Below are 26216 nucleotides of genomic sequence, written 5' to 3'. Positions count from 1 at the left end.
GTAGATGTTCCACTGCAGTACCTTTTGTGCTTTACTGACGTTGTTTTCCATCTTCAAAAGCTGGGGTGGGGTGCGGAAGCCAGGCACCTGCCTCACCTTAACATCGATACCAGGAAAGGTCCTAGAATAGATAATTGAACTGCGAACTCATAGAAAAGAATGTTGTGATGACTCAGAGCCAGCAAGGGTTTCTCAAAAGCAAGTCATGCAAGACAAAGCTTATTTCTTATTTTGAGAGCGTTACAAGCTTGGTGGATCCGAGGAATGCTGTGGATGTAGTATGTCTTGATTTCAGTAAGGCTTTTGACAAAGTCATCTGTGATCTTCTTGCAGAGAAGCTGATATAATGTGGGCTAGACTATGTTCTTGTTAGGTGACTGACCAAACCCAAAGATGCTCATTTAATGGCTCCTTGTCATCCTGGGAAAAGTGACAAGTGGGGTGCCACAGGGTTCTGTCCAGTGTTGTTCAACATCTTTATAAATGAATTTCATGAAGGAATAGAGGAACTGCTCATAAATTTTGCAGATGACGCTAAACTGGGAGAGGTAACTAATATTACAGAAGACAGAAAAGAGCATTCAGTAAGTCCTTAACTGATTGGAGAACTGGGCCCAAACTAGTAAAATGAATTTCAGTTGGGACAGGTGTAAGGTTTGACAATTTGGCAGGAATAATCAGATGCACAGGGATGCGGGTGGCACTGTGGGTTAAACCACAGAGCCTAGGGCTTGCCGATCAGAAGGTCGGCGGTTCGAATCCCCGAGACGGGGCGAGCTCCCGTTGCTCGGTCCCTGCTCCTGCCAACCTAGCAGTTCCAAAGCACGTCAAAGTGCAAGTAGATAAATAGATATCGCTCCGGTGGGAAAGTAAACGGCGTTTCTGTGCGCTGCTCTGGTTCGCCAGAAGTGGGTTAGTCATGCTGGCCACATGACCCGGAAGCTGTACGCCGGCTCCCTCGGCCAATAAAGCGAGATGAGTGCCGCAACCCCAGAGTCGGTCATGACTGGACCTAATGGTCAGGGGTCCCTTTACCTTTACTAATCAGATGCACAAATATAGGATGGTTGTAGTACTGCTCTATTCTACCTTGGTCAGGCCACACCTGGAATACTGTGTCCAGTTCTAGGCACCAAAATTTATGGACGTTGACAAGCTGGAACATGTGCAGAGGAGGGCAACCAAGATGATCAAGGGTCTGGAAACCAAGCCTGATGAGGAACGGTTGAGGGAATTGGCCTGGAAAAGAGGAGAGTGAGAGGAGATAGGATGGCCATCTCCACATATCTAAAGAGCTGTCACATGGACGATGGGGCAAGCATGTTTTGTCCTGCTCTGGAGGGCAGGACCCAAACCAATGGTTTCAAGCTACAAGAAAGGAGATTCCGAGTAAATATCAGGAGGAACTTTCTGACAGTAAGAACTGTTCAGTAGTGGAACGGTCTCCCTCAGGAGGTTGTGGGCTCTCCTTCCTTGAAGGTTTCAAAGCAGAGTTTGGATGGCCACCTGTCATGGATACTTCAGCTGAGATTCCTGCATTCCAACTCTCCAATTTTATGATCCTTTGGTATTGCATGTTTTCATTTTAAGTACCGGGGAAACGCAGGGAGCCATATAGGTCAGTCGCACCCACGTAGCATGGAATATGTTCACAGGAGAAAGTAATTCCGAGTTCCACCCTATAACTGGTTACATATTAATGTAGATCTTTTCAGTCGCTGCAGGAAGGTGGCGGCTTACTATAGCACGTCAACGATTGATGCCTGGGGTGTGTGTGATAGACTGTGTTGGTGTGACGGCGTCAAAGAAAAGGCGCCAAGGGATGTCTCCGTTCGGGTCATGGATAATTTTTGCCCAATAGCTGCACTAAAACCATGCCTTCCAATTTCTTGAGAGTTCTCTTCCCCAGCAAAGAGGGCTTCTGTTTTCCTTCCTTATTCTCAAGCCATTTTGGAATTTATTTTCCGTTCTGACGGCTGTGGGGTCGCGCTGACCTTATGGCTTCAAAGTGTCTGAGGGTGATATGTGTGGTTTTCTCCTTCTTTCCACCGAACATTTCTCCAGCACTTCGCAGCATCCCTGACTACTCATAATCCCTGAAAAGGAAAAGCTTTGTGGCAGAATTTACCTCAGGGTGTCTTCTCCTGAGCTTTACCTGAATGGTGGCAGGATTTACCTCAGGGTGTCTTCCTCTGAGCTTTACCCGAACGGTGGCAGGATTTACCTCAGGGTGTCTTCCCCTGAGCTTTACCTGAATGGTGGCAGGATTTACCTCAGGGTGTCTTCCTCTGAGCTTTACCTGAACGGTGGCAGGATTTACCTCAGAGTGTCTTCCCCTGAGCTTTACCTGAACGGTGGCAGGATTTACCTCAGGGTGTCTTCCCCTGAGCTTTACCTGAACGGTGGCAGAATTTACCTCAGGGTGTCTTCCCCTGAGCTTTACCTGAACGGTGGTAGGATTTACCTCAGGGTGTCTTCCTCTGAGCTTTACCTGAACGGTGGCAGGATTTACCTCAGGGTGTCTTCCTCTGAGCTTTACCTGAACGGTGGCAGGATTTACCTCAGGGTGTCTTCCGCTGAGCTTTACCTGAACGGTGGTAGGATTTACCTCAGGGTGTCTTCCCCTGAGCTTTACCTGAACGGTGGCAGGATTTACCTCAGGGTGTCTTCCTCTGAGCTTTACCTGAACGGTGGTAGGATTTACCTCAGGGTGTCTTCCTCTGAGCTTTACCTGAACGGTGGCAGGATTTACCTCAGGGTGTCTTCCTCTGAGCTTTACCTGAACGGTGGCAGGATTTACCTCAGGGTGTCTTCCCCTGAGCTTAACTGAATGGTGGCAGAATTTACCTCAGGGTGTCTTTCCCTGAGCTTAACTGAATGGTTAAGAGCTGGGTTGGAAGGAAAGGGTCCGGCTACTAAGTACCTGAGGTTGGTACGTTGCCTGATTTTGGCCACATCTGCACTGTACACTTAAAACAGTTTTATACCGCTTTGAACAGTCGTTCGCTTCTGCCAAACAATCCCAGAAACTGTAGTGAGTTAAGGGTGCTGAGAGACGTACTGTTTTAGATGTATCGTGCAGGTGAGACCTTTGGGGTTTTTTATGGCAAGTTCTTCTTTCTACCTTTTGAGAAAAGGGATGGGGAACCTGAGGGCCAAGTGTGGCCTTCCAGAACTTTCCATCTGGCCCTCAGAGCACTCTCCTCAGGCAAATCCCAACTTGGCTTCACACCTCCTTTGAGTGTGTTTTCCTGGCTTGAATGCCTCCTTGAACTCTAATAATGCCTCTTGCTCCCCTCAATGGAGGACAGAGGCAGGTGTATGGGTTCGTTTAGAAACTAGCCTACTGTACTGAGAAGAAATAGATATCCATCTTTGCCCCTAGCCTGCCTTCCCCTGGCGTGTGGCCTGTGGTAAGTTGCCCAGTAGCGAATGCAGACCTCGGGGCTGAGAAAGGTTCCCCACTCCTGTTTATGAAAATAAATCTTAAAATGAACAGCTTCCAGGTGCGCAAGCCTGCCTGGATTCCTGAGGTGGCATCATGGTTTTCTTTGGAACTGGAGCTTGCTGGGAAGGCTGTCGAATGCAGTTCGTCAAGAAATGATTTGCAGGCTCTAGCTCTTGTTTATTCACAGGCCCAGAACTGAACTGAAGGGTTCAGCCAGCCTGCTTATATAGAGCTCCACTACGACGCAACAGTAATAACTTTCTGTAACTATCCAATCACTGAACATCACTTTCAATCCCTTATTTGCATATGTGGACCTGAGTGGAAAACTACCGTATCTACAGTATCCCCCTGCTGGCCCAGGGTGAGAACTTCAGTACATAACAAGGGCAGTTGCCCTCAGGTCCTACATGTGGGCTTCACTTTGGCCACTGTTCTGGGCTATACGGAGCCCCCTTTGGCCTCATCCAGCTTCCAAGCTCTTGCTTCTCCACTTTCCTAAGCAGGATAGGGGCAAGAGGAGCTGCTTTGTTTACATGGCATTTCCCTGTTGCGTGTTTTCTGGAGGGCTCCGCTGTCCTGTTCAGTTTTCTCTTTCGATGCCAGAGGATGAGCGCTCGTCCCCACAGATTGTGGCGCTCCTCAGTTGGCAAGGCCGTGTACCATTCATCCCAACGCCTGCTGTGCTGTGGATCGGGAGACTGGGGCCGTAAACGTGTAAAAGAACGGATGGGGATGGGGGCTTGAACCCCACTCCCACAAAAGTTTGAGAAATAAGCATGTGAAGACAGGCTCCAGCGGATTGCACAGACGAGATCAATAGTGGGTCCATCGGTCAAGAAGGCAGTTTCTGCGCATGCTCTGCTTTCCTTTTAGGAAGCTGAGGGGGGGGGTCTTGTTGTCTGGGCAGCTCAGGACCTCCATACACACTGCCCAGGCTTGCACCCCAAGGAGGTCACTAACACAGCAGTTTGACTTCACCCCCAGAGGCGCACTCCATTGTCTCTTGAGACAGACAGCTGCCAGCAACAGAGAATTTCTGCTTGGAAACTCAGCTGTTAAAAGCCCCAGTTAGTGAACCAGGTCTGAAGCCGGTTGAAATTTGTGACATTCTCACTTTCATTGATGCATAGGCAGCAGCCAGGCAGGGCTGGCCAGGGGTTGTTTCATGGTGTTTTGGGCTTCCCTTTGTTTATGTCTAAATTCACCGCCCACAGGTACAGCTGAACCAAGGACAAGCAAGTGACCTTCTAAGACACTGTGCTAGTCTTTTGGGGCTTATTCGACAGTTCTTTCTACTTGCTTCAGATCCCTACTCTGTAGCATACCAGGGCATCAGGCGCCAACCTTTTTGGACCAAAGGACACATTATGAATTTTGAGAGAGTGCTGTGGGCTCCAGTCACAAAATGGCTGCCATGGGGGGGGGCAAGACATAACACAAAATGGCTGCCATGAGGGCATGCGGTAACACAAGATTGCTGCTTCTCCTCACCCCACCTCTCGCAGGACAACCTCATGTCTTCCTGAGGGTGCCAGTGAAGATCTTTGTGGGTGTCATGGTGCCCACGGGCACTGGGTCGGTGACTCCTGAAGCAAGTGTTGTTGAATTGAACAGGACTTGGTTCCAGAGCATTTTTGCAGGAGGGATTCATCTGCATATCCCAAATACAGCTTTAAAGGTAAAGGTAAAGGGACCCCTGACCATTAGGTCCAGTCGTGACCGACTCTGGGGTTGCGGCGCTCATCTCACTTTATTGGCCGAGGGAGCCGGCGTACAGCTTCCGGGTCATGTGGCCAGCATGACTAAGCCGCTTCTGGTGAACCAGAGCAGTGCACGGAAATGCCGCTTACCTTCCCGCCAGAGCGGTACCTATTTATCTACTTGCACTTGCACTAGGTTGGCAGGAGCAGGGACCGAGCAACGGGAGCTCACCCCGTCGTGGGGATTCAAACTGCCGACCTTCTGATCGGCAAGCCCTAGGCTTTGTGGTTTAACCCACAGCGCCACCCACGTCCCTGTAAATGCAGCTTTGCACACTATTAAATTGCTCTGTTGTCCTGCTGCAACAAATCCACATGGGGAAGAGAAAAAAATGGCTTTTGTGGTGCGAGCGGTGAAATGAAAAAGTGTGGGAAGAACAAATGATTAATGGAACAATACACACACACCCTACAAGCGAAATCAGGACAAATGCTCATTGTCATATATACTCTCCCCATAAACAAATTAGAACAGATAAACACCAAACACAATCTAACCACCTCATAAGCTTTGTGCAAGCAAATCAGGAAGAATTCTCGATAAACAGGTTGCCTGCAGGAGTCCTGTGTTGATGATCCGGTTCTGAAAAAATCCAGAATGTGCATTTAAGGTTAACTGAGGGAGCAGCGTAAGGTCATGGGGTCAAAGGCTGGTTTTTGTAGTGGGATCTGCTGGTAGCCTGGCTGGTTAAAGAATGATGGGATGCCTACAGGAAAAGGTCCAAAGTTCGGTGGATGAGCATGTGGTTTATGCAATGCCCAGCTTCAATCACCAACATATCTGGGGTGGACAACTTGGCGCTCTCAATATATTGTTGGACTACAACTCTCATCAACTCCAAGAGCCTGGCAAATGACCAGGACAGCGGGAATTGCAGTCCAACAACATCTGATGGGGAACTGAGTTTTCCATCCCTGACTTTAACAATCCCAGGTAGGTCAAAAACAAAATGGCCTGTCGTAAATTTGTAACATGTGAGCAACAGATAAATACGGACATGGATATGAACATGTCCAGAAAGGAGCTCAGCTTGTACTGAATTATTTCCTTTGACTGCTCAAAGCGATACTGATGATTATATATGTGCCTGTAGTCTCTTTGATGTTGTATGACATACAGTGGTGCCCCACAAGACGAATGCCTCGCAAGACGAAAAACCCGCTAGACGAAAGGGTTTTCCATTTTCCGATGCGCTTCGCAAGACGAATTTCCCTATGGGCTTGCTTCGCAAGACGAAAACATCTTGCGAGTCTTGCGATTTTTTTCGCTCCCCCCCCCCTTTTCTAAGCCGCTAAGCCACTAATAGCCTTTTAGCCGCTAAGCCGCTAAGCCTTTAATAGCCGCTAAACCGCTAATAGCGCTAATCCGCTAAGCCGCTAATAGGGTTGCTTCGCAAGACGAAAAAACTGCTAGACGAAGAGACTCGCGAAATGGATTATTTTCATCTTGCGAGGCACCACTGTAAGGTTCTCTGTCTGTGAGTGGGGAATCTAATTAGAAGCTGGCTGGTGTCATTTTAACCCGAATGACTGCCCACCGAAACCAGGAAGTGGCAGTTCAAAAAACGTGCCAATTTTGGTTGTTGTGTAGTAATTGTCCATTTCTTAACGTGCCCGTTCCAAACCAAGCCATCAAAGACCACAACTCCCTAGTGTTACAAAGACTTGAAAAGAGAGTTGAGAAGGGAAGACTTTCATTCTCTCTCTCTCTCTCTTCAGTTTTAAGAACATTCAGAAGAATTCCTTCCCCACCACCACCCAAAATATATTTTGACTTAGGCAATGTCCTAGTCTGGGTTGGACGGGATGCAAATTCTTGTTGCTTTGTGACTTCTCTTTATGCCCATTTTCTTGTCCTGTTTTCCAAAATAATCCTTACTTTGTTTTGACCCAGGCATTCAGAAACTCTCTTGCCCCAAGCGACAAAGTATTCTAGCTGCTTAGAAATGCTTAATTCCTGATATATATAGCAGAGGGAAGGTTAAATAGTAGCTGGAAAGCCGACTTTGTATGGAATGACAACAATTGTCTTTCCAGGACCTCCACTAATCTGGGCGCTGGGTACGACATTATTGAGCTCAATAAAATATAGTAACTAGATTTTGCACACAGAAAAAAACCTAACTTTTAAAAAGTATACTTAAGGGTGACAGGTTTCAGTCAGTGTGGACTTTCACATACTCAGAATCTGTGGAATAATCTAGGTAACAAGCAGAGAGTAGACAGAAGTAATTAGATCACCATATCTTGGCTTTTAATGACCCGAAATATGAGCAAGCCTTTAGGTTGTGTGTGAGGCCCCTTCCTTTCTTGCAAGCCACAATTCAGCAAAGTTATCCATTTTATCTGAACTTGGAAACAAACCAGGATCCTAAACCAACTTCAAACCCTGGTTAAGGATATGGGCTTGTTGTGAAGTTGGTGACCATGGTTTCTCAGTTAAGATGAAACAGGAAACTGTGGTTGGTTAGAGACTTCATCGTTGCATTGTGGTATTCCACTTGGGGGGGGGACAAAGGGGCTGTGGGCAAAGGACTCATTCATATCTTGGCTTATAAAGCTTAAATAAGATCATCTGAAGCAGGTCAGAGTTTTACCACACCACCATCAATATTGGAGCGGTACAATTTATTTTATTAGATGCAGTAGTTGGATGCTTGAAACCAGTATTGTAAACCAGGGATGAGGATAGAATCATAGAATCATAGAATCATAGAGTTGGAAGAGACCACAAGGGCCATCGAGTCCAACCCCCTGCCAAGCAAGAAATACCATCAGAGCACTCCTGACATATGGTTGTCAAGCCTCTGCTTAAAGACCTCCAAAGAAGGAGACTCCACCACACTCCTTGGCAGCAAATTCCACTGTCGAACAGCTCTTACTGTCAGGAAGTTCTTCCTAATGTTTAGGTGAAATCTTCTTTCTTGTAGTTTGGACCCATTGCTCCGTGTCCGCTTCTCTGGAGCAGCAGAAAACAACCTTTCTCCCTCCTCTATATGACATCCTTTTATATATTTGAACATGGCTATCATATCACCCCTTAACCTCCTCTTCTCCAGGCTAAACATGCCCAGCTCCCTTAGCCGTTCCTCATAAGGCATCGTTTCCAGGCCTTTGACCATTTTGGTTGCCCTCCTCTGGACACGTTCCAGTTTGTCAGTATCCTTCTTGAACTGTGGTGCCCAGAACTGGACACAGTACTCCAGGTGAGGTCTGACCAGAGCAGAATGTACTGTTGACTCATGTCAAGTTTGTGGTCAACCAAGACTCCTAGATCCCTTTTGCATGTACTGCTCTCAAGCCAGGTGTCACCCATCTTGTATTTGTGCCTCTCATTTTTTTTGAACCTGTGGCCCTCCAGATGTGGCTGTACTCTACTTCCCATCAGCCCCAGTCAGCATTGTCAGTGGCCAGGGATGATGGGAGTTGTAGTCCAACAACATCTGAAGAACCACAGGTTCCTCCATCCTACTGTAAACCATAGGAACATAGGAAGCTAGCTCAGACTGAGTCAAACCATTGGTCCATCCAGTGCAGTGTCGTCTACACTGACAAGCAGTGACTGTCCATGGTCTCAGGCAGAGGGCATTCCTTGCCCTACCTGGAGATGCTGGGAATTGAACCTACATTCAAGGCAAATGCTCCTCCACTGAGCTATGGCCCTTCAGAGATCAAGGGAAGACTAGGCCACAACCTAACGTATGGCCTTTATTATATTGGAGACTGTTCAAAATTGGCTTCCCCTTCTCCTCTGGTTCTGAAGTGGTATGGCCTCCAGGGAGGACTGTACCACACAATATCTCTGAATGCCTTTCTCCTCAATGGGAAGCCAGTCCTTAAGCAAACAACTCTCTCAGCTCTGGGTTTCGTGAGGGGTTACGGACTCAGACCAGTTTCCTCTCGCCTCTGTTTACTTGCGTCTTGAAATTGCAGGCGTGACTTTCATGTGAGGCAACTCTCTTCCCCGTATCCCTGGGCACAAAGAGCCAGCTTAGGAGAGGAGGGTGGGGAAGGGTGGGGCTTAAGCCGAGGAAATTCTCAGGGATTTTAGTTGACAGGAACCTGACAATAAAACTGTGAATTCGGCTGCACCTCGTGACACAGTTAATGTCCCGTGGGCAGACAGAAAGAAAGACTGCAAGGTGTGTTGGCACCTTGAGTCCAGCAAGCCAAGCAGAGCCAGCCACACCTCAGGGTCAAACTAGATGTGAGATTCAAAAATGTTCTACAGCCCCATCTGCACATTTCTAGCAGTATCACTGGGGGCCAATTTTAATCCTCAGGGGCAAGTTTTAATAGGGCAGACTGAAAGCGATACGTGTGCTTGAGGCTGTTTTACTGGAATAAGGAGGAGAGGGGGAAATAATTAAAAGAGGTATTCCCTGTGGAGTATGGCAGGCAGGCTGTGTCTTCATGTTGTCTAAGAAGGCCACATTCACAGCATACATTTTCACAGCATACATTTAATGCTCAGCGACAGGGCTTCCCAAACTTGGGCCTCCAGCTGTTGCTGGACTACAGCTCCCATCATCCATAGAGAGCAGGAACAGTGGTCAGGGATGGTGGGAATTGTAGTCCAACAACAGCAGAATTCTCAAGTTTGGGGAAACCGGCTCTGTGATGCCACTTTAAACAAGCATGGCTTTCCCCCAAAGAATTATGGGAGTTGAGAATGGCAGATGAAGCTGATTGACTGTATGGGACTTGCAGAAATGACTGGCAGAATCCGGGACCAGGCAGAAGAGTTGGCAGAAGAAGATTGAAAAAAATTTAAGGACTATTTACAAAAATATTGTAAAATTAAGGAATGTTGAATGATGCTGGATTGAAATTAAGTGGTTTCAAGCTGTAACTATGATAAAACGATTTTCTTTTTGTAAGCAAGAATTTAAAGCTACAATAATTTAAGATGTTGAGATAAGGATTTGCTGTACAAACAATTCAAATTGGGTATACAAGAAGGGCAGGTATGAGGAGGTCGGGGAAATAAGTTACAAGAAAATAAGTTGTGAAATTTAAGTGTTTTTAATATTTTTATGTTTGTTTTTTCTTTTGTTTGCAAAAAAATGGAAACTTTAATAAATATCTTAAAAAAAAAAAAGAATTATGGGAGTTGTGGTTGGTTCAGAGTTTCCCGGAGAGCCCCTAATCCCCTCACAGAACTACCATTTTTAACAGGCAATCCCTTTTCCCAGGGAACTCAGGAAATTGTTGCTCTGTGAGGGCAATAGGGGGTCTCCTGAAAACTCCCAGAGCTTGTAACTATCTACAACTCCCATAATTCTTTGGGGGACCCATGATGGTTTAAAGCAGCATCGTAGTGCTTTAAGTGTATGGTACAAGCGTGGCTGTTTAAAGTGGTGTGATACTGCTTGAAACGCTCTGCGCAGATGCGGCCTAAGTCTCTGAAGAACAGCGCAAGAAGTTGAGGGATCCAGTTTGGTTATACAAAGAAGGGGAAGCAGTTTGACCACTCTCTCCCCCTGGGAATCAGAATCACACACGCATTTCAGCTGACGTTTGCCCTATGTTTTTTGTGTGTGTGCAACCGCGTCTAATCTCGCCCCTTTCTTAAATTAATTTCTTAGTGTCTGTCCTTCTTTTCTGCAAATCTACCAAAGAACAAAATAAAAATAAAATCAGGGTTAGGGGATTTTCTCAGGACAGTGGAGGGCGGGTGTGCTGTGTTTCATTGGTGAAGCGGTGGTGGCATTTGCCCCCCTTCTTCTGCTCAAAAATGGAGGGGATCAAGGGGCGTCGGTTGAGGTGGGGTGTGTGAGAAATGTCCCTGTTTTCATCTGAGGAATGGTATGGCGTGTATGATTTGAATGCAGAAGAGCCCGACTTCAATCCCTTGCAGCTACAAGGGCCAGATCGCAGGAGATAGGAAGGAATCCTGTCTGAAACCCTACAGAGCCTCTCCCAGTCAGCATAGACCAGGCTTCCTCAGCCTCGGCCCTCCAGATGTTTTGAGACTACAATTCCCATCATCCCTGACCACTGGTCCTGCTAGCTAGGGATCATGGGATTTGTAGGCCAAAAACATCTGGAGGGCCAAGGTTGAGGAAGCCTGGCATAGACCAAGTGCAGCCAATATGGCACCCTCTGGATGTTGTGAGACTACAACTCCCATCATCCCTGACCATTGGCCATGTTGGCTGGGGCCATTGGCGCCATCTCTGGGGAGGGCCCTGGGTGCCAAGGCACCCACAAACTTTTCACTGTGGGTGCCCGGCTGGGCGACCCAATGCGTCTTGCACGTGATGTCAGATGCCAAGGAACGATGGGGCCCGTCACACCATGTGACATCATCAATAATAATATACAATAATAATAATTTATTATTTATACCCCGTCCATCTGGCTGAGTTTCCCCAGCCACTCTGGGGGGCTCCCAATTGAGTGTTAAAAACAATAAGCATTAAATATTAAAAACTTCCCTAAACAGGGCTGCCTTCAGATGTCTTTTAAAGATAGGATAGCTGCTCATTTCCTTCACGTCTGAAGGGAAGGTGTTCCACAGGGTGGGCGCCACTACCGAGGAGGCCCTCTGCCTGGTTCCCTTTCTCGCATTGAGGGAACCGCCAGAAGGCCCTCAGAGCTGTACCTCAGTGTTCGGGCTGAAAAATGGGAGTGGAGACACTCCTTCAGGTATACAGGACCAAGGCCGTTTAGGGCTTTAAAGGTCAGCACCAACACATTGAATTGTGCTCGGAAATGTACTGGGAGCCAATGCAGATCTCTCAGGACCGGTGTTATGTGGTCCCGGCAGCCACTCCCAGTCACCAGTCTAGCTGCCGCATTATGGATTAATTGCAGTTTCCGGGTCACCTTCAAAGGTAGCCCCACGTAGAGCGCATTGCAGTAGTCCAAGCGGGAGATAACTAGAGCATGCACCACTCTGGCGAGACAGTCTGCGGGCAGGTAGGGTCTCAGCCTGCATACCAGATGGAGCTGGTAGACAGCTGCCCTGGACACAGAATTGACCTGTGCCTCCATGGACAGCTGTGAGTCCAAAATGACTCCCAGGCTGCACACCTGGTCCTTCAGGGGCACAGTTACCCCATTCAGGACCAGGGAATCCCCCACACCAGCTGCACTGTGCTGCATTGGGCCACGTCGCACTATGTGACATCACAGGTCAAATGCATGATGTCACACACACACGCCAGGAACCCCAAATGTGGGGTGGAACCCGGCATGCTTGGCTGGGGGCTGGTGGAAGCTGGAGGCATTTGGAAGGCATTGTGTTTGCTGCCCCCTTGGTGCAGTCAATACAGAGATGGATGGTCCACATATTTGAACTCGGTGCAAGGCAGGTTCCTGTAGGTGGATGCAATGCTTTTTCTGGGGGTACACGGGGGTACACATAGCCCTCAACATTGAGTTGGATTTGTGGTGCTGCATAGGGGTTATTTTATACTTGCTGGTGCAGCATTTTGACCAACAATTGGGAAACACTGGCCTGCGAGCGCTCCAGTTGGAGAACAGCCTTTACCAAAGGTGTCATGGGCTTTGAAGACACTCGAACTCAGGACGCCAGGGAGAAACGTGCTAAGAGGAAGGCACGCTTGGCAAATCCACACCGTGATCAACTCCCGCCCAGGAACCAATGTCCCCACTGTGGAAGGACGTGTGGATCCAGAACTGGCCTCCACAGTCACTTTTGGACTCATTGTTAAAACTGTGTTTATGGAAGACAATCTTACTCGGCTACGAGTGATCACTAAAGAAGAAGAAGAAGACCCCTAAACATTTTGTGAATCTAAGTTTGGCCTCATTGAAGGGCAGTATTTCAATATGCTTCTTGGGAGAAAAGCAATGACAAACCTAGACAGCATCTTAAAAAGCAGAGACATCACCTTGCCAACAAAGTTAAAGCTATGGTTTTCCCAGTAGTGATGTATAGAAGTGAGAGCTGGACCATAAAGAAGGCTGATCACTGAAGAATTGATGCTTTTGAATTATGGTGCTGGAGGAGACTCTTGAGAGTCCCATGGACTGCAAGAAGATCAAACCTATCCATTCTGAAGGAAATCAGCCCTGAGTGCTCACTGGAAGGACAAATCCTGAAGCTGAGGCTCCAATACTTTGGCCACCTCATGAGAAGAGAAAAGACCCTAATGTTGGGAAAGATGGAGGGCACAAGGAGAAGGGGACGACAGAGGACGAGATGGTTGGATAGTGTTTTCGAAGCTACGAACATGAGCTTGACCAAACTGTGGGAGGCAGTGGAAGACAGGAGTGCCTGGCGTGCTCTGGTCCAGGGGGTCACGAAGAGTCGGACACAACTAAACGACTAAACAACAACAACAACAGGAAAATGAGAATACCCCTAAATATATATATTTTTAGGAAAAAAGTACTGGGTGGATGAAACCTCAAACCACAACAGCTTGTCACTGATGAGTTGATTAGTTCCTCTGAAATAAGGATCAATGTCAATTCCACAGAAAAGGAGAAATGAAGAAATTGTTTGCAATGATTCAGAGACAGTGTGTCTTCCTCCCACCTATTTCCTGTTGCAGCTCATGCCAGAAAAACGGTTTGACCTTCTGCCTATGCTGTTTGGAACATGGGAGCATTACTGGCTGTCATTTCAAACACCTTAACAAAAAACCAGGAAACAGTGCAAGCAGGAAGGATAGATTCAGATCAATGCGGAATTTAAATGTGCAAAGAATGCTGATGTGAAAATGAAATGCAACAGAGTTTCGTCTGTCTACATGTTTGTTTGCTTGACGACAAGCAAATCTGAAACAGGTGACAGGATCAACGGAACTGCATTAAAATAGAAGCTTTTAAGGGGAAGGCTATTAGGGAGTCCAACTTTGTAATTTGAAATGCTTCCGGTCTGCCGTGAGGAATTTCAGCTTGGAGAGTTTTCTGGAACTATAAAAATTCAGGATAAATGATTTGCAAGGCTACTCAGCCTTAGCTGCGGATCCTTTTGCTTCAGGATATTGTTCTGCGTGCTGGCTTTGGGAAAGGCTGACAAAAATCTTGGAGAATCAGTGCGCTGGTGGCTTTCGGCTATTCTCTCTAAGTTTGGAGCTTTCAAATGCAATGGCAGTATACCTCTGGCAAAAGGATGGGGAGAAATTGGCTTCAGCTTACTGTAAAAATGCATGTATCGGGGAAATTGCATGTGAAGGGTGTGTGTTAGGAGAAATTTGCATTAAAATGCTAACGAATTTTCAAGAGGACTTAAAAATAAATAAATCAGAAACGGATGCAAAAGTTTGGAGAAGGGAATGCTGGAAAAATGGCCTTCTAGGAATCCATTCTTGATGTATTGATTAGGGAGGTCAGGTGCTCAACTGTCCCTTGTTCCTGTGTGTTTAACGGTACAGTGGTACCTTGCTTTTAAAGCAGCTTAGTTTATGAACAACTTGGATTAAGAACGCTGCAAACCTAGAAGTAGGTGTTCTGGTTTGTGAACTTTGCCTTAGAAGCAGAACATGTTCCGCTTCCTGTTGAGTGTGTTTCGTTTGTAAATTGAGTCCCCCGCTGCTTATCAGAGGCTTCCTATTGAGTCTGTCGGCTGTTGAGTCCTGAGTACCCACACAACACAGAAGTGATATTTGGAGCTTTTGTTTTTGCTAAAATTTTGCAATTTTTTTTCTGTGGCTTTTTTTGTTTATTTGACTGTGACTTGTTTTTGTGACTGTGTGGAACCCAGTTCAGCTACTGACTGATTGATTGTGTGACTGCAGAAATGGATATAAGCCCCAAACAATGACTATTGTTTGTGCACGTAAGGATTTTTTTTTTGTCATCTACAATACTGTCTTATTTACCGTATTTTTCGCACCATAGGGCGCACTGGACCATAGGGCGCACCTAGTTTTGGGAGGCGGAAAACTAGAAAAAATTATTCTGAACCCCAGAAGCCAGAACAGCAAGAGGGATCTGGCTTCTGGGATACCGTGTGGCTGTTCTGGCTTCTGGGATAACTGCACCAAGCCTCGTCAGGGCAGCGGGTTGAAGGCTCCCCCTGCCCGAAGAGGCTGCGCATGGCTAAGGCAGAAGCCAGGAAAGGCACGTTGCTGAAAGGGCACTGCGCCTTCTCTCTCTCTGTGCAGCGCCCCTCCTTCACAGGAGAGGCGCTGTGCAGAGAGGGAGAGGGCGCAGCGCCCCTTCAGCGAAACTGGAGAAGGAACAGAAGGAGACCCTTCTGTTCCTCCTCCGGCTTCGCTTGATATGCGCGTTGCTCAAGGGGCGCTGCGCCTTCTCTCTCTCTCTCTGTGCAGCGCCCCTCCTTCACAGGAGAGGCGCTGCGCAGAGAGGGAGAAGGCGCAGCGCCCTTCAGCAAAGCTGGAGAAGGAACAGAAGGAGACCCTTCTGTTCCTCCTCCAGTTTCCAGGACAGGCACGTCGCCGCGAAGCCAAGGAGCCTGCATTCGCTCCATAGGACGCACACACATTTCCCCTTCATTTTTGGAAGGGAAAAAGTGCGTCCTATAGAGCGAAAAATACGGTATTTTATAGTACAATACATTGATTATTGCTTTCTTTTTATTGATCAGTGGTCTTGTTAGATAGTAAAATTCATGTTAAATTGCTGCTTTAGGGGCTGTTTTTAAAAGTCTGGAACAAATTAATCATTTTGCATGACTTTCTATGGGAAAGCAGGCCTTGGTTTTGGAACGCTTTGGTTTTGGAACAGACTTCCAGAACGGATTAAGTTTGGGAATCAAGGTACCACTGTGGTTTGATCTGCAGCAATTTGCAGCTGATCGTTCCCCCTGCCGCCTGCTAGAAATGTTGGAAACAGAACTCATGATACTGTTTGCCATTCCTGCATAAAGGATGCTAAAATAATAAATAATAAATAACTTTTTATTTATACCCGGTTCAGAAAATCAGGCTCAGGGCGTCTAACAACAAATTTAAAACAATCGATGCAACAAAAAACAGCATAAAATACAGTATAAAATGTGAATAACAATAAATTCAGAATTCAAAAATCAATTTAGGGGGGAAATCCATCCAATAAACATTAGATGATCACCAGGGCTAGCTGGCTAAGTTAGTCCTATTTGGGCCAGCGAGGAGACCAGGGAGAATTAGCTGTGAGATTCCAGAGCGGGTAATCTTCATAAAAAGAGGAGGGGGGAGGAAGGAAGGGGAATAAAAGATCAGGCTAAGTTCAAATTGAAAGCCAGGCGGAATAGCTCTGTCTTACAGGCCCTGCGGAAGGAAGTTAAATCCTGCAGGGCCCTGCTCTCATGGGACAGAGCATTCCACCAGCTCGGAGCCATCACTGAGAAGGCCCTGGCCCTGGTGCAGGATAATGTGACTTCCTTAGGGCCCGGGACCTCTAAACTATGATTATTCATGCGCCCCTACTAATGGAATAAATTGAACTGAATTTTCCCCCATCATTTATGCATTTATGTAATTATTTTATTGCGTTTATATCTCACCTTTTTTTCCTGCAAGTTGCTCAAGGTGGCATCCACACTTCTCCCCCTCCTCATTTACTCCCCACAACAACCCTGTGAGGTAGACTAGGCTGAGAGGCAGCGAGTGGCCCAAGGTCACCCAGTGAGTGTTGTGGCCAAGTGGGGCTTTGAACCCTGGTCTCCCAGATCCTAGCCCAACACTCCAACCACGACACCTTGCTGCCTTTCATTTCATCAAAATATGTCCTTTTTAAAAAGAAAACCTTCACCTCCTCTTTTTTCTTTTTTTCAGTAATGATGGCTGACGCTGAAGCAGACGTGGGACTCCCCAATATTGAGAGAAAGCCAGGCCTCCAGATATGGACCATAGAGGTACAGTACAGCCAGCATCCTCCGTACACCGCCTGTATTTTTCGCAGGGTGACACAACACGGTGTCCACTCCTCAAGCTGTTGGTATTTTGCAGGAGAGACTGAGGCGTACAGCAGAAATTTCAGTTTGTTCAACTGAAGTGGACCTGAGTGTGGGCTTTTTGTGGTTAGGAAAGCGACGGGAGAATGCCCTGAGAAGTGTGGAATGAACAAATGGTTTATGGGAAGATGTAGAAACACCTCACAGGCAAATCTGAAGACATCTGAAGGCAGCCGTGTTTAGGGAAGCTTTTAATGTTTGATGGACTATTGTATTTTAATATTTTGTTGGAAGCCGCCCAGAGTGGCTGGGGAAACCCAGACAGATGGGCGGGGTATAAATATATTATTATTATTATTATTATTATTATTATTATTATTATTATTATTATTATTATTATTATTTTATTGAGACGAATGCTCGTCATATATACTCCCCACAGACAAATCAGAACGAAAGCTCAGTAAAGTCTAACTGCCGCGTAAGCTTTGGGCAAGCAAATCAGGATAAATGCTTGATGAAAAGGTCGTGTGGCAGAGCTCCCCTTTTCATTTTAATTGGGTTGTTAAATTATACATTCATTAGCTGCACATACTGTCTTGCCAAAGGCAAGGTGGTTCTTTTAAAATGAAATTCAGAAGCAATACACAAGTGAGTGAGAAGATGAAAGGCTTTATTCTAAAACAGCAAGCAATGTATACATACCAAGCACTTAAGCACTTCAATCTGCCACTTGGAAGCCCTCAAGAAGCGAAGAAGCGGCTTCCCCAGGTAGCCTCGGCCAGGCGGCCAACGAATCTATGCACAAGCTTTGAAGAAACTCTGCCCAAACCATCCGATTTTATAGATAGCCACCCCCTGCCAATGCCTCACTTTCTCAAAACAATGTCCAACATCAAAGAAGGTACCCAGAATTATCCGCCACAACTGATTAAGGCAACTGTGTATGGAGTGCCACCTCTTGCCAATGTTCTCAAGACATCTAAGACTGTTCTCACACCATCGGAAAAGTTCACAAGAGTGAGGGAGGTGGAAGGAACAGAGGCAGGAAGGAGTCCTTGTCAGATAGCTAAACTCCTCAATACATTTTGTTTTCTCATACACACATATTGAATAACACAACCGTTGTGATTGCACATGTAATCATACAAAACAGGACTGTTATTATGAGGATTATACTGTCTGCCAATATGCTTTTTACTGTGTTTTCAACTATGTTTTATTGTTGATGTTTCGTAATGTGTTTTTAATGAGTACACTGCCCTGAGATCTTTTGGTAAAGGGCAGTATATAAACTGTAACAACAACAGCAACAGCAGAAGCAACAACAACAACAACACCTTTGCAACAGGGAAGTGAGAGCTGGACCATAAAGAAGGCTGATCGCCGAAGAATTGATGCTTTTGAATTCTGGTGCTGGAGGAGACTCTTGAGAGTCCCATGGACTGCAAGAAGATCAAACGTATCCATTCTGAAGGAAATCAGCCCTGAGTGCTCACCGGAAGGACAGATCCTGAAGCTGAGGCTCCTGTACTTTGTCCACTTCATGAGAAGAGAAGACTCCCTGGAAAAGACCCTGGTGTTGGGAAAGATGGAGGGCACAAGGAGAAGGGGATGACAGAGGACAAGATGGTTGGACAGTGTTCTCAAAGCTACCAACATGAATTTGACCAAACTGTGGGAGGCAGTGGAAGACAGGAGTGCCTGGCATGCTCAGGTCCATGGGGTCACGAAGAGTCGGACACGACTAAACAACAAAAGTGACCTTTAGGCTAACCTGACTGGTGAACAATCTGTTGTTTTGGTCCTTCTCCAGCTTGTTAATCTGGTGTGGGGAACCCGCAGGTCACCAGATGTCATTGGAGGAGAAAGCTATTCATGGCCTCTAGCCATGATGTAAGGTTGCAAGCAATGTCAGCCGTGTCGTTTTGGGGCAATTTCTCTCTCTAAAAAAAGCTCACTTATTGAAATATGGCAACCCTATAGGATGGCTCTGCCTCTACAACTGGGGGGAGCAATGCTTCTGAATGCAAGCTTCTGGAAATTTCAAGAAGGTGATGTCTGCCAATTGGTGAGAAAGAAGATGAGCATATTATTACAACTCTTCCAAAAACATTTTTCTTACACCTCCGGATAAGGACACATTTAACATGGACTTCATGGCAGCTTCACTCCTTAGCATTCCTGCTTGGCCACAGCCTAGGCATGTGCTGGCTAGTCAAAACCCTGAAATGCATATGAGCTCCATGTGATTTGGCTCCGGGTTCGAAAGCTGCCTCCTGGGAGTCTGTTCCCAAGCTGCCCAGAACAGCAACTTCATTCTTCCCAGATCATCTGACTTCGTTTCCTTGTGCCTTGGTGCAAAGGCTAGCAGCTCCCTAAAGAATTCTGCAAACATGGCCCAGGGGAACAGATGGCTGGAGATGGACCTCAGTCCTCCATCTCTGAAATGGATTTTTTTTTTAATGTCCAGCCTCGCAAGTGAGTCCGCAAATTTACTAGTCCTCAATCATTGGCCTAGGTTGGTCAGATTTAGTACATTATTGCACTGAAATTAACTCTCGCCTATAAAAGCTCCCCTGGAGCAGGCTTACAAGTTTGCTTTCATGACGGTGTGATAGCCACCCTTTGGAATGGGAAGGTTTTGGGCGAAGGTTCACCGTTTAGATTTCTGCCTGTCACCCAGCAGTTGAAAGCAGTTGCACTCTGCCAGAAATAAAGATAGGACTCGTTGTTCTGATTCTGGAATCGTTTGCTATGGGATTTTTATTTGCTTTTTGTTTTATTACATTTCTATACTGCCCTTCGTCTGAGAATCACAGGGCGGTTTACAACATAAAACGTCAAAAATGCAGAATGAAAAACAATACTCCCTATGTTAAAAAGGCTGTGGTGTTTCTTTTGTTTATTAAATTTCTAGTTGACTTTAAGTTGTCTTTGGTTAACTTTGGCCCACTATACCAAAGTCTTGCCAGATCAATCCAGAATGCTTTAAAAAAGGGAAGAATCTGGGCTTGCCATTTTACAGGCCCAAATGTACAAGCACACCTGCCTCCTCCCTTTCGTGACCTAGGCTGAAGTCGGAGAAGTCAGTGCGTCGTTATTTCCTGCTTCTCTGCTGAACAAGTTTGTCCAGTTTTGCAATTCGGGCTAGAGGTGAAGCGGAAAACTTTTCACGATGAATTAAGCCGAGAAGGATGTGTGAGATCTTCCAGTTGTGTATGTTGAGCCTCCATTTGCGGAAACTTTGGCAAGGAGGGAGGGTAGGGTTTGCAGAAAGGTTTGCTTATCTATTTCACAAAAATTATACACCCCTTGATTGTAGGTGGGGGACTTACAAAAAGATTACAAAAAGATAAAACAATAAAATCCATAAAATTTTACAACCATACTTTAAAGCAGTCAAAAGTTAAAATACCAACACGGTTTAAAGATCTGTCCTTGCACATAAGCTTGAGACTGATGTATTCTAAAACACAATGAATCACTAGAAACAAGAACAACTGCTACTGTTATTTAAACATGTTGGCTTCCTTGTGTTCACATTATTTTATACAAATTCTTTGTGGATTTATTAACGTTGTCTTAGCCATCTCCCCACCTTTTGGCTGTGGAACTGAATGTCCTACAGTGAACGCTGTCATCCCATCTCTGCATATCTTCTTAACTGGATTTTTATGCTTCTGTTTGTTGTTGTTATTTTAGAAAATGAAAATGGTGCCTCTTCCTGAGAAGGCCTACGGGAGCTTTTTTGAAGGGGACTGTTACATCATCTTAAACGTAAGTAGCTCTGCTAATGGTAGGATGATAGGGTGGGAATGAATCATACAATCACAGAACCCTAGAGTTGCAAGGAATCCCGAAGGCCATCTAGACCAACCCTCTGCAATGCGGTACTTTCATTAAATACATATTTTGTTATGTGCAAATGGCTTGAGATACCTGTTGGGTCCATAAATTACCATATAGCATATGTTCAACACAAAAAACAGCCACAATTTGTTGTGGACAAAGGACAGCTGGACATATAAAGGACCCCGTTACCTTCAGTAGCTTAGGGCCTCATCAAACCTAAATCCATCCCTGGCTGGTGCTCAGCTTTGAAGCGACTCTGGGGTTGTGGCGCTCATCTCGCTTTATTGGCCGAGGGAGCCGGCGTACAGCTTCCGGGTCACGTGGCCAGCATGACTAAGCCGCTTCTGGTGAACCAGAGCAGTGCACGGAAACGCCGTTTACCTTCCCGCCGGAGCGGTACCTATTTATCTACTTGCACTTTGAGGTGCTTTCGAACTGCTAGATTGGCAGGAGCAGGGACTGAGCAACAGGAGCTCACCCCGTCGCGGGGATTCGAACTGCCGACCTTCCGATCGGCAAGTCCTAGGCTCTATGGTTTAACCCACAGCGCCATCCGTGTCCCTATATAGAAGTGTACTTATGGTTAATTTTAATATGCTATTATTGAATATGTATGTTATTGAATATTGTATACCCAATGTATTGGAGGGTTTCACTGTTTGTGTTTTGGTGGCTGATAAGAATTTTTTTTTAAAAAAACCCCCCTGGAAACCTTTGCCATGTTTGCACAGTTCCCTGGATCTCACCATAGTCAGAAAACAAGGCTCCACTTCTCAGTTTCTCTGTGTTCACAGCCAAACTGTCCGCGTTCCCCTCCTCCCTCTTGCCCTCTGGACATGAATTTGCTCTCTTGCCATACCAATCGCTATGGTAACCTCGCCGAGGAGGTGTTTGGCAAATGTTTACTTTGTCGGAGAGCAAGAAGGTGCCAGAAAATGGGTTGCTGCGCATGTTGGGGCATGTATTGCGTTTCCACCTCTCCCTCCCCCCTCCCCTTCTTCCTGGCAGTGCGCTATCTCTCAAGACCGTCTTAAGGGTGCTGCCAAGGGGGGGGGTCGCCCATGGCGGGGGGGGTCACCTTTAATACACAGGCTGGGGAGGGGTTTCACTTGACAAATCACATATGTTTCATTGTAGCCGCATTCACACCTTACATTTATTTATTTTTTTTATAAGATATTTATTAGGTAAAGGTAAAGGTACCCCTGCCCGAACGGGCCAGTCTTGGCAGACTCTGGGGTTTGTGCGCCCATATCACATCTATAGGCCGGGGGCCAGCGCTGTCCGCAGACACTTCCGGGTCACGTGGCCAGCGTGACAACGCTGCTCTGGCGAGCCAGAGCCGCACACGGAACGCCGTTTACCTTCCCGCTGGTAAGCGGTACCTATTTATCTACTTGCCCCCGGGGGTGCTTTCGAACTGCTAGGTGGGCAGGCGCTGGGACCGAGCAGCGGGAGCGCACCCCGCCGCGGGGATTCGAACCGCCGACCTTTCGATCGGCAAGCCCTAGGCGCTGAGGCTTTAGCCCACAGCGCCACCCGCGTCCCAAGATATTTATTAAAGTTTCACAAATTATACAAACAAACACAACAATACAAACAAACACACAAAAAACCAAGTATAATTTCAAACCCTTATTTTCATATAACTTACTTCTCTGACCTCCTCATACCTCCCCTTTCTGCATTCCAAATTCAAACTTTAATTCAGCAAATCCTCACCCTTAATTTTCTCTAATTTTAACTTTTCTTTTCTTTTAACTTAATCCTTACAGCTGTAATCGACTTAATTTCTAAAGCCACATCATTCTAACATTCATTAATTTTACAATGTTTCTTATGATAATTCTTGAATTTCTTCCAATCTTCTTCCGCCGTCTCTTTTCCCTGGTTTCGGATTCTGCCCGTCATTTCTGCCAGTCCCATATAGTCATTCGCACCTTACATTTAAAGCAGCATGATGGCATATTATTTTATATTTTCCACAGTTGTAACAAATATAACATAGAAAAAAGAAAAGGAAACACACAAAGAAAGAACAATACAATGTTGAACAGAAACAAAAACAAAATGGGATCTTAAATGCCTGTCCCTTTAAAACAACACCCAATTTCTCTTACATTGTTAATTGACTTCCTCAGATCCCTCCCTTCTGAATTTCATTATATCTGCATGTAACAGCTCTCCAAGAACATTCTTAGTTAATTGCTGGAATTAATTTTAGTTCTCTTATTCTCATTTCTTACCATTCTAAATCTAACTTACTTACAATCAAATCGTAATTTAATCCTAGTCCTATTTGGTACTTTCAAGTGACTTCTAATTATTTATATTACAATGTTTATTCAAATAGTCCTTAAATTTCTTCCAATCTTCTTGATGCATGGTGGCATTTTAAACAGTGATGATTCCCCCCCCCCTGAAGAGTTCTGGGAACTGTAGTTCGCTATGGGTGCTGAGGGTTGTTAGGGGACCCAAACAACCAACAGTTCTCAAAGTGGGTTTACCACTCAATCCCACATCACAAGGAACTCTGGCCTCTGATCACCTCAAAACCTCTCTCATAACCACCTCCAATATTTTATTGCTAAATGAGATTTGCTTTCTACTCGTTTCCGTGTCAGCTAGGGATGGGAGGGCGAGAGAAATTAAACTCAGTTTCCCTTCAGAGACGAATCTATCACATTCTCATCTCCCGAAGCAACGTGAGAATCGAAGGCATCCCTTCAAAATTCGCAGCGACGTGAATTTTGCGGTGCTGTTCTTCCAGCCAGCGTTTACAAAAATGCATATATTAAGGGGAAGTGTATGTGAAGATGAAAATATCCATAAAAACAACATACAGAGATGCGCTGCGTTAGGAGAAAGCGCTTGCAGAAAAATGCATGCGCCAGACAGAACAGCAAACCAGAATGTGTTTATTAGGGAGGAATTTGCACCAAAATGCTCAAGAATTTTCAGGAAGATTTGGGTGTTTTTTAAAAATAATAATAATCACAAATTCCTGTAAAAATGTGGAAAACTGAATTTAAAACTGGGAAAATGAGAAACTGAGAGAACTGAAATGGACATTTGTTGTTGTTGTTTAGTCGTTTAGTCGTGTCCGACTCTTCGTGACCCCATGGACCAGAGCACGCCAGGCACTCCTGTCTTCCACTGCCTCCTGCAGTTTGGTCAAACTCATGCTGGTAGCTTCGAGAACACTGTCCCACCATCTCGTCCTCTGTTGCCCCCTTCTCCTTGTGCCCTTCATCTTTCCCAACATCAGGGTCTTTTCCAGGGAGTCTTCTCTTCTCATGAAGTGGCCAAATTATTGGAGCCTCAGCTTCAGGATCTGTCCTTCCAGTGAGCACTCAGGGCTGATTTCCTTCAGAATGGATAGGTTTGATCTTCCTGCAGTCCATGGGACTCTCTAGAGTCTCCTCCAGCACCATAATTCAAAAGCATCCATTCTTCGGCGATCAGCCTTCTTTATGGTCCAGCTCTCACTTCCATACATCACTACTGGGAAAACCATAGCTTGAACTATACGGACCTTTGTTGGCAAGGTGATGTCTCTACTATGCCCTCTTTAATTCCATTTATTCCATCGCAGAACACGAAGACACGTTCCGGATTCGCCACGGACCTGCACTACTGGATTGGGCGCGATTCCTCCCAGGATGAACAAGGCGCGGCTGCTTTCTACGTGACTCAGATGGATGACCTGCTCGGCGGGAACCCCGTCCAGCACAGAGAAGTGCAGGGACACGAGTCGGCAGCCTTTAAAAGTTATTTCAAGAACGGCATCATGTGAGCGCTGGGGAAAGGCTTGGGGAACCCACTCCATTTCAGTGGGGCTCCTGTGGGGAAAACGGATAGACTCAGGCAACAGGCTGCCTCCTTTTTAAACCTCTTGTTTAAAAAAGAGCCAGTGTGGTGTAGTGGTTAAGAGCGGTGGACTCGTAATCTGGTGAACCGGGTTCGCTTCCCCGCTCCTCCACATGCAGCTGCTGGGTGACCTTGGGCCAGTCACACTTCTCTGAAGTCTCTCAGCCCCACTCACCTCACAGAGTGTTTGTTGTGAGGGAAGAAGGGAAAGGAGAATGTTAGCCGCTTTGAGACTCCTTCGGGTAGTGAGAAAGCGGGATATCAAATCCAAACTCCTCTTCTTCTCTTGCACTATTCCCATATTCAAAAGTCCTATGAGCAACAATAAGGACTAGTAACTTTTATTTTTATTTTTAAAAGGCAAGATTCTAACAACAGCAGACAGTGTAGAACTGAGGCTCACTGTCCACAGCTTCAGCCTGCTGTTCTCCCACAGCAGGTTTGGGGAAGCTTTGGCCCTCCAGATGTTGCTGAACTCTCCACCCTAGTTGTTGGCCTTGCTTGCTGGGGCTGCTAGGAGTTGTAGTTCAGCCACATCTGGAGTGCCACAAGTTCCCTGTGTCTTGCTAGGACTACTGCAATGTGCTCTACGTGGGGCTATTTTTGAAGGTGACCCGGAAACTACAACTAATCCAGAATGCGGCAGCTGGACTGGTGACTGGAAGTGGCTGCCGAGACCACATAACACCGGTCCTGAAAGACCTACACTGGCTGCCAGTACGTTTCTGAGCACAATTCAAAGTGTTGGTGCTGACCTTTCAAGCCCTAAACGGCCTCAAAGGCCCAGTATACCTGAAGGAGCGTCCACACCCCCATCATCCAGCCCAGACACTGAGGTCCAGCTCCGAGGGCCTTCTGGCGGTTCCCTCACTGCGAGAAGCCAAGTTACAGGGAACCAGGCAGAGGGCCTTCTTGGTAGTGGCACCTGCCCTGTGGAACGCCCTCCCACCAGATGTCAAAGAGATAAACAACTACCAGACTTTTAGCAGACACCTGAAGGCAGCCCTGTTTAGGGAAGCTTTTAATGTTTAATAGGTTATTGTATTTTAATATTCTGTTGGAAGCTGCCCAGAGTGGCTGGGGAAACCCAGCCAGATGGACGGGGTGTAAATAATAATAATAATAATAATAATAATAATTATTATTATTATTATTATTGTTATTATTATTATTATTATTATTATGAAGCTACTGTTCTCTTAAGGCCTTTGGGCACCTGCAGGAATTTTTCCTGGGAGGGTCAAAGTAAAAGTAAAAGATTGGAATAGGGAGCAGGTTAGTTTCACACCTGCAAAAAAGGTAAATAATAGTGCCCTATATATTTTACCTTCCATCTCAGTTTTTACAAGTGCTAGGAACTTACTCTGTAAACTGGGGAGCTGGATATCATGGTTCTCAACTGCCCACTTGCTCCCTACCCCATGGGCACACATGCCCCCATTCCCCCCCCCAATCATTAAAA

General features: G+C 46.1%; 1 protein-coding gene across 1 annotated transcript in view; it reads left to right on the top strand.

The window, feature by feature from the left end:
* The window catches only part of VILL (villin like), a 58649-nt gene that overhangs the window by 5269 nt on the left and 27164 nt on the right, over nucleotides 1-26216 (top strand). The window contains exons 2-4 of the mRNA XM_082192253.1: nucleotides 16911-16990; nucleotides 20735-20809; nucleotides 24480-24676. Coding sequence (XP_082048379.1) covers nucleotides 16913-16990; nucleotides 20735-20809; nucleotides 24480-24676 — 350 coding nt within the window. The 5' untranslated portion in view covers nucleotides 16911-16912. The remainder of the gene's footprint in view (nucleotides 1-16910; nucleotides 16991-20734; nucleotides 20810-24479; nucleotides 24677-26216) is intronic.

The sequence above is a fragment of the Podarcis vaucheri genome (genome assembly GCF_965113315.1).
Source record: "Podarcis vaucheri genome assembly, chromosome: 12".
NCBI classification, from domain to species: domain Eukaryota; kingdom Metazoa; phylum Chordata; class Lepidosauria; order Squamata; family Lacertidae; genus Podarcis; species Podarcis vaucheri.
Note: the sequence above shows the minus strand (reverse complement) of the source record. Positions and strands in the feature narration are given on the sequence as shown.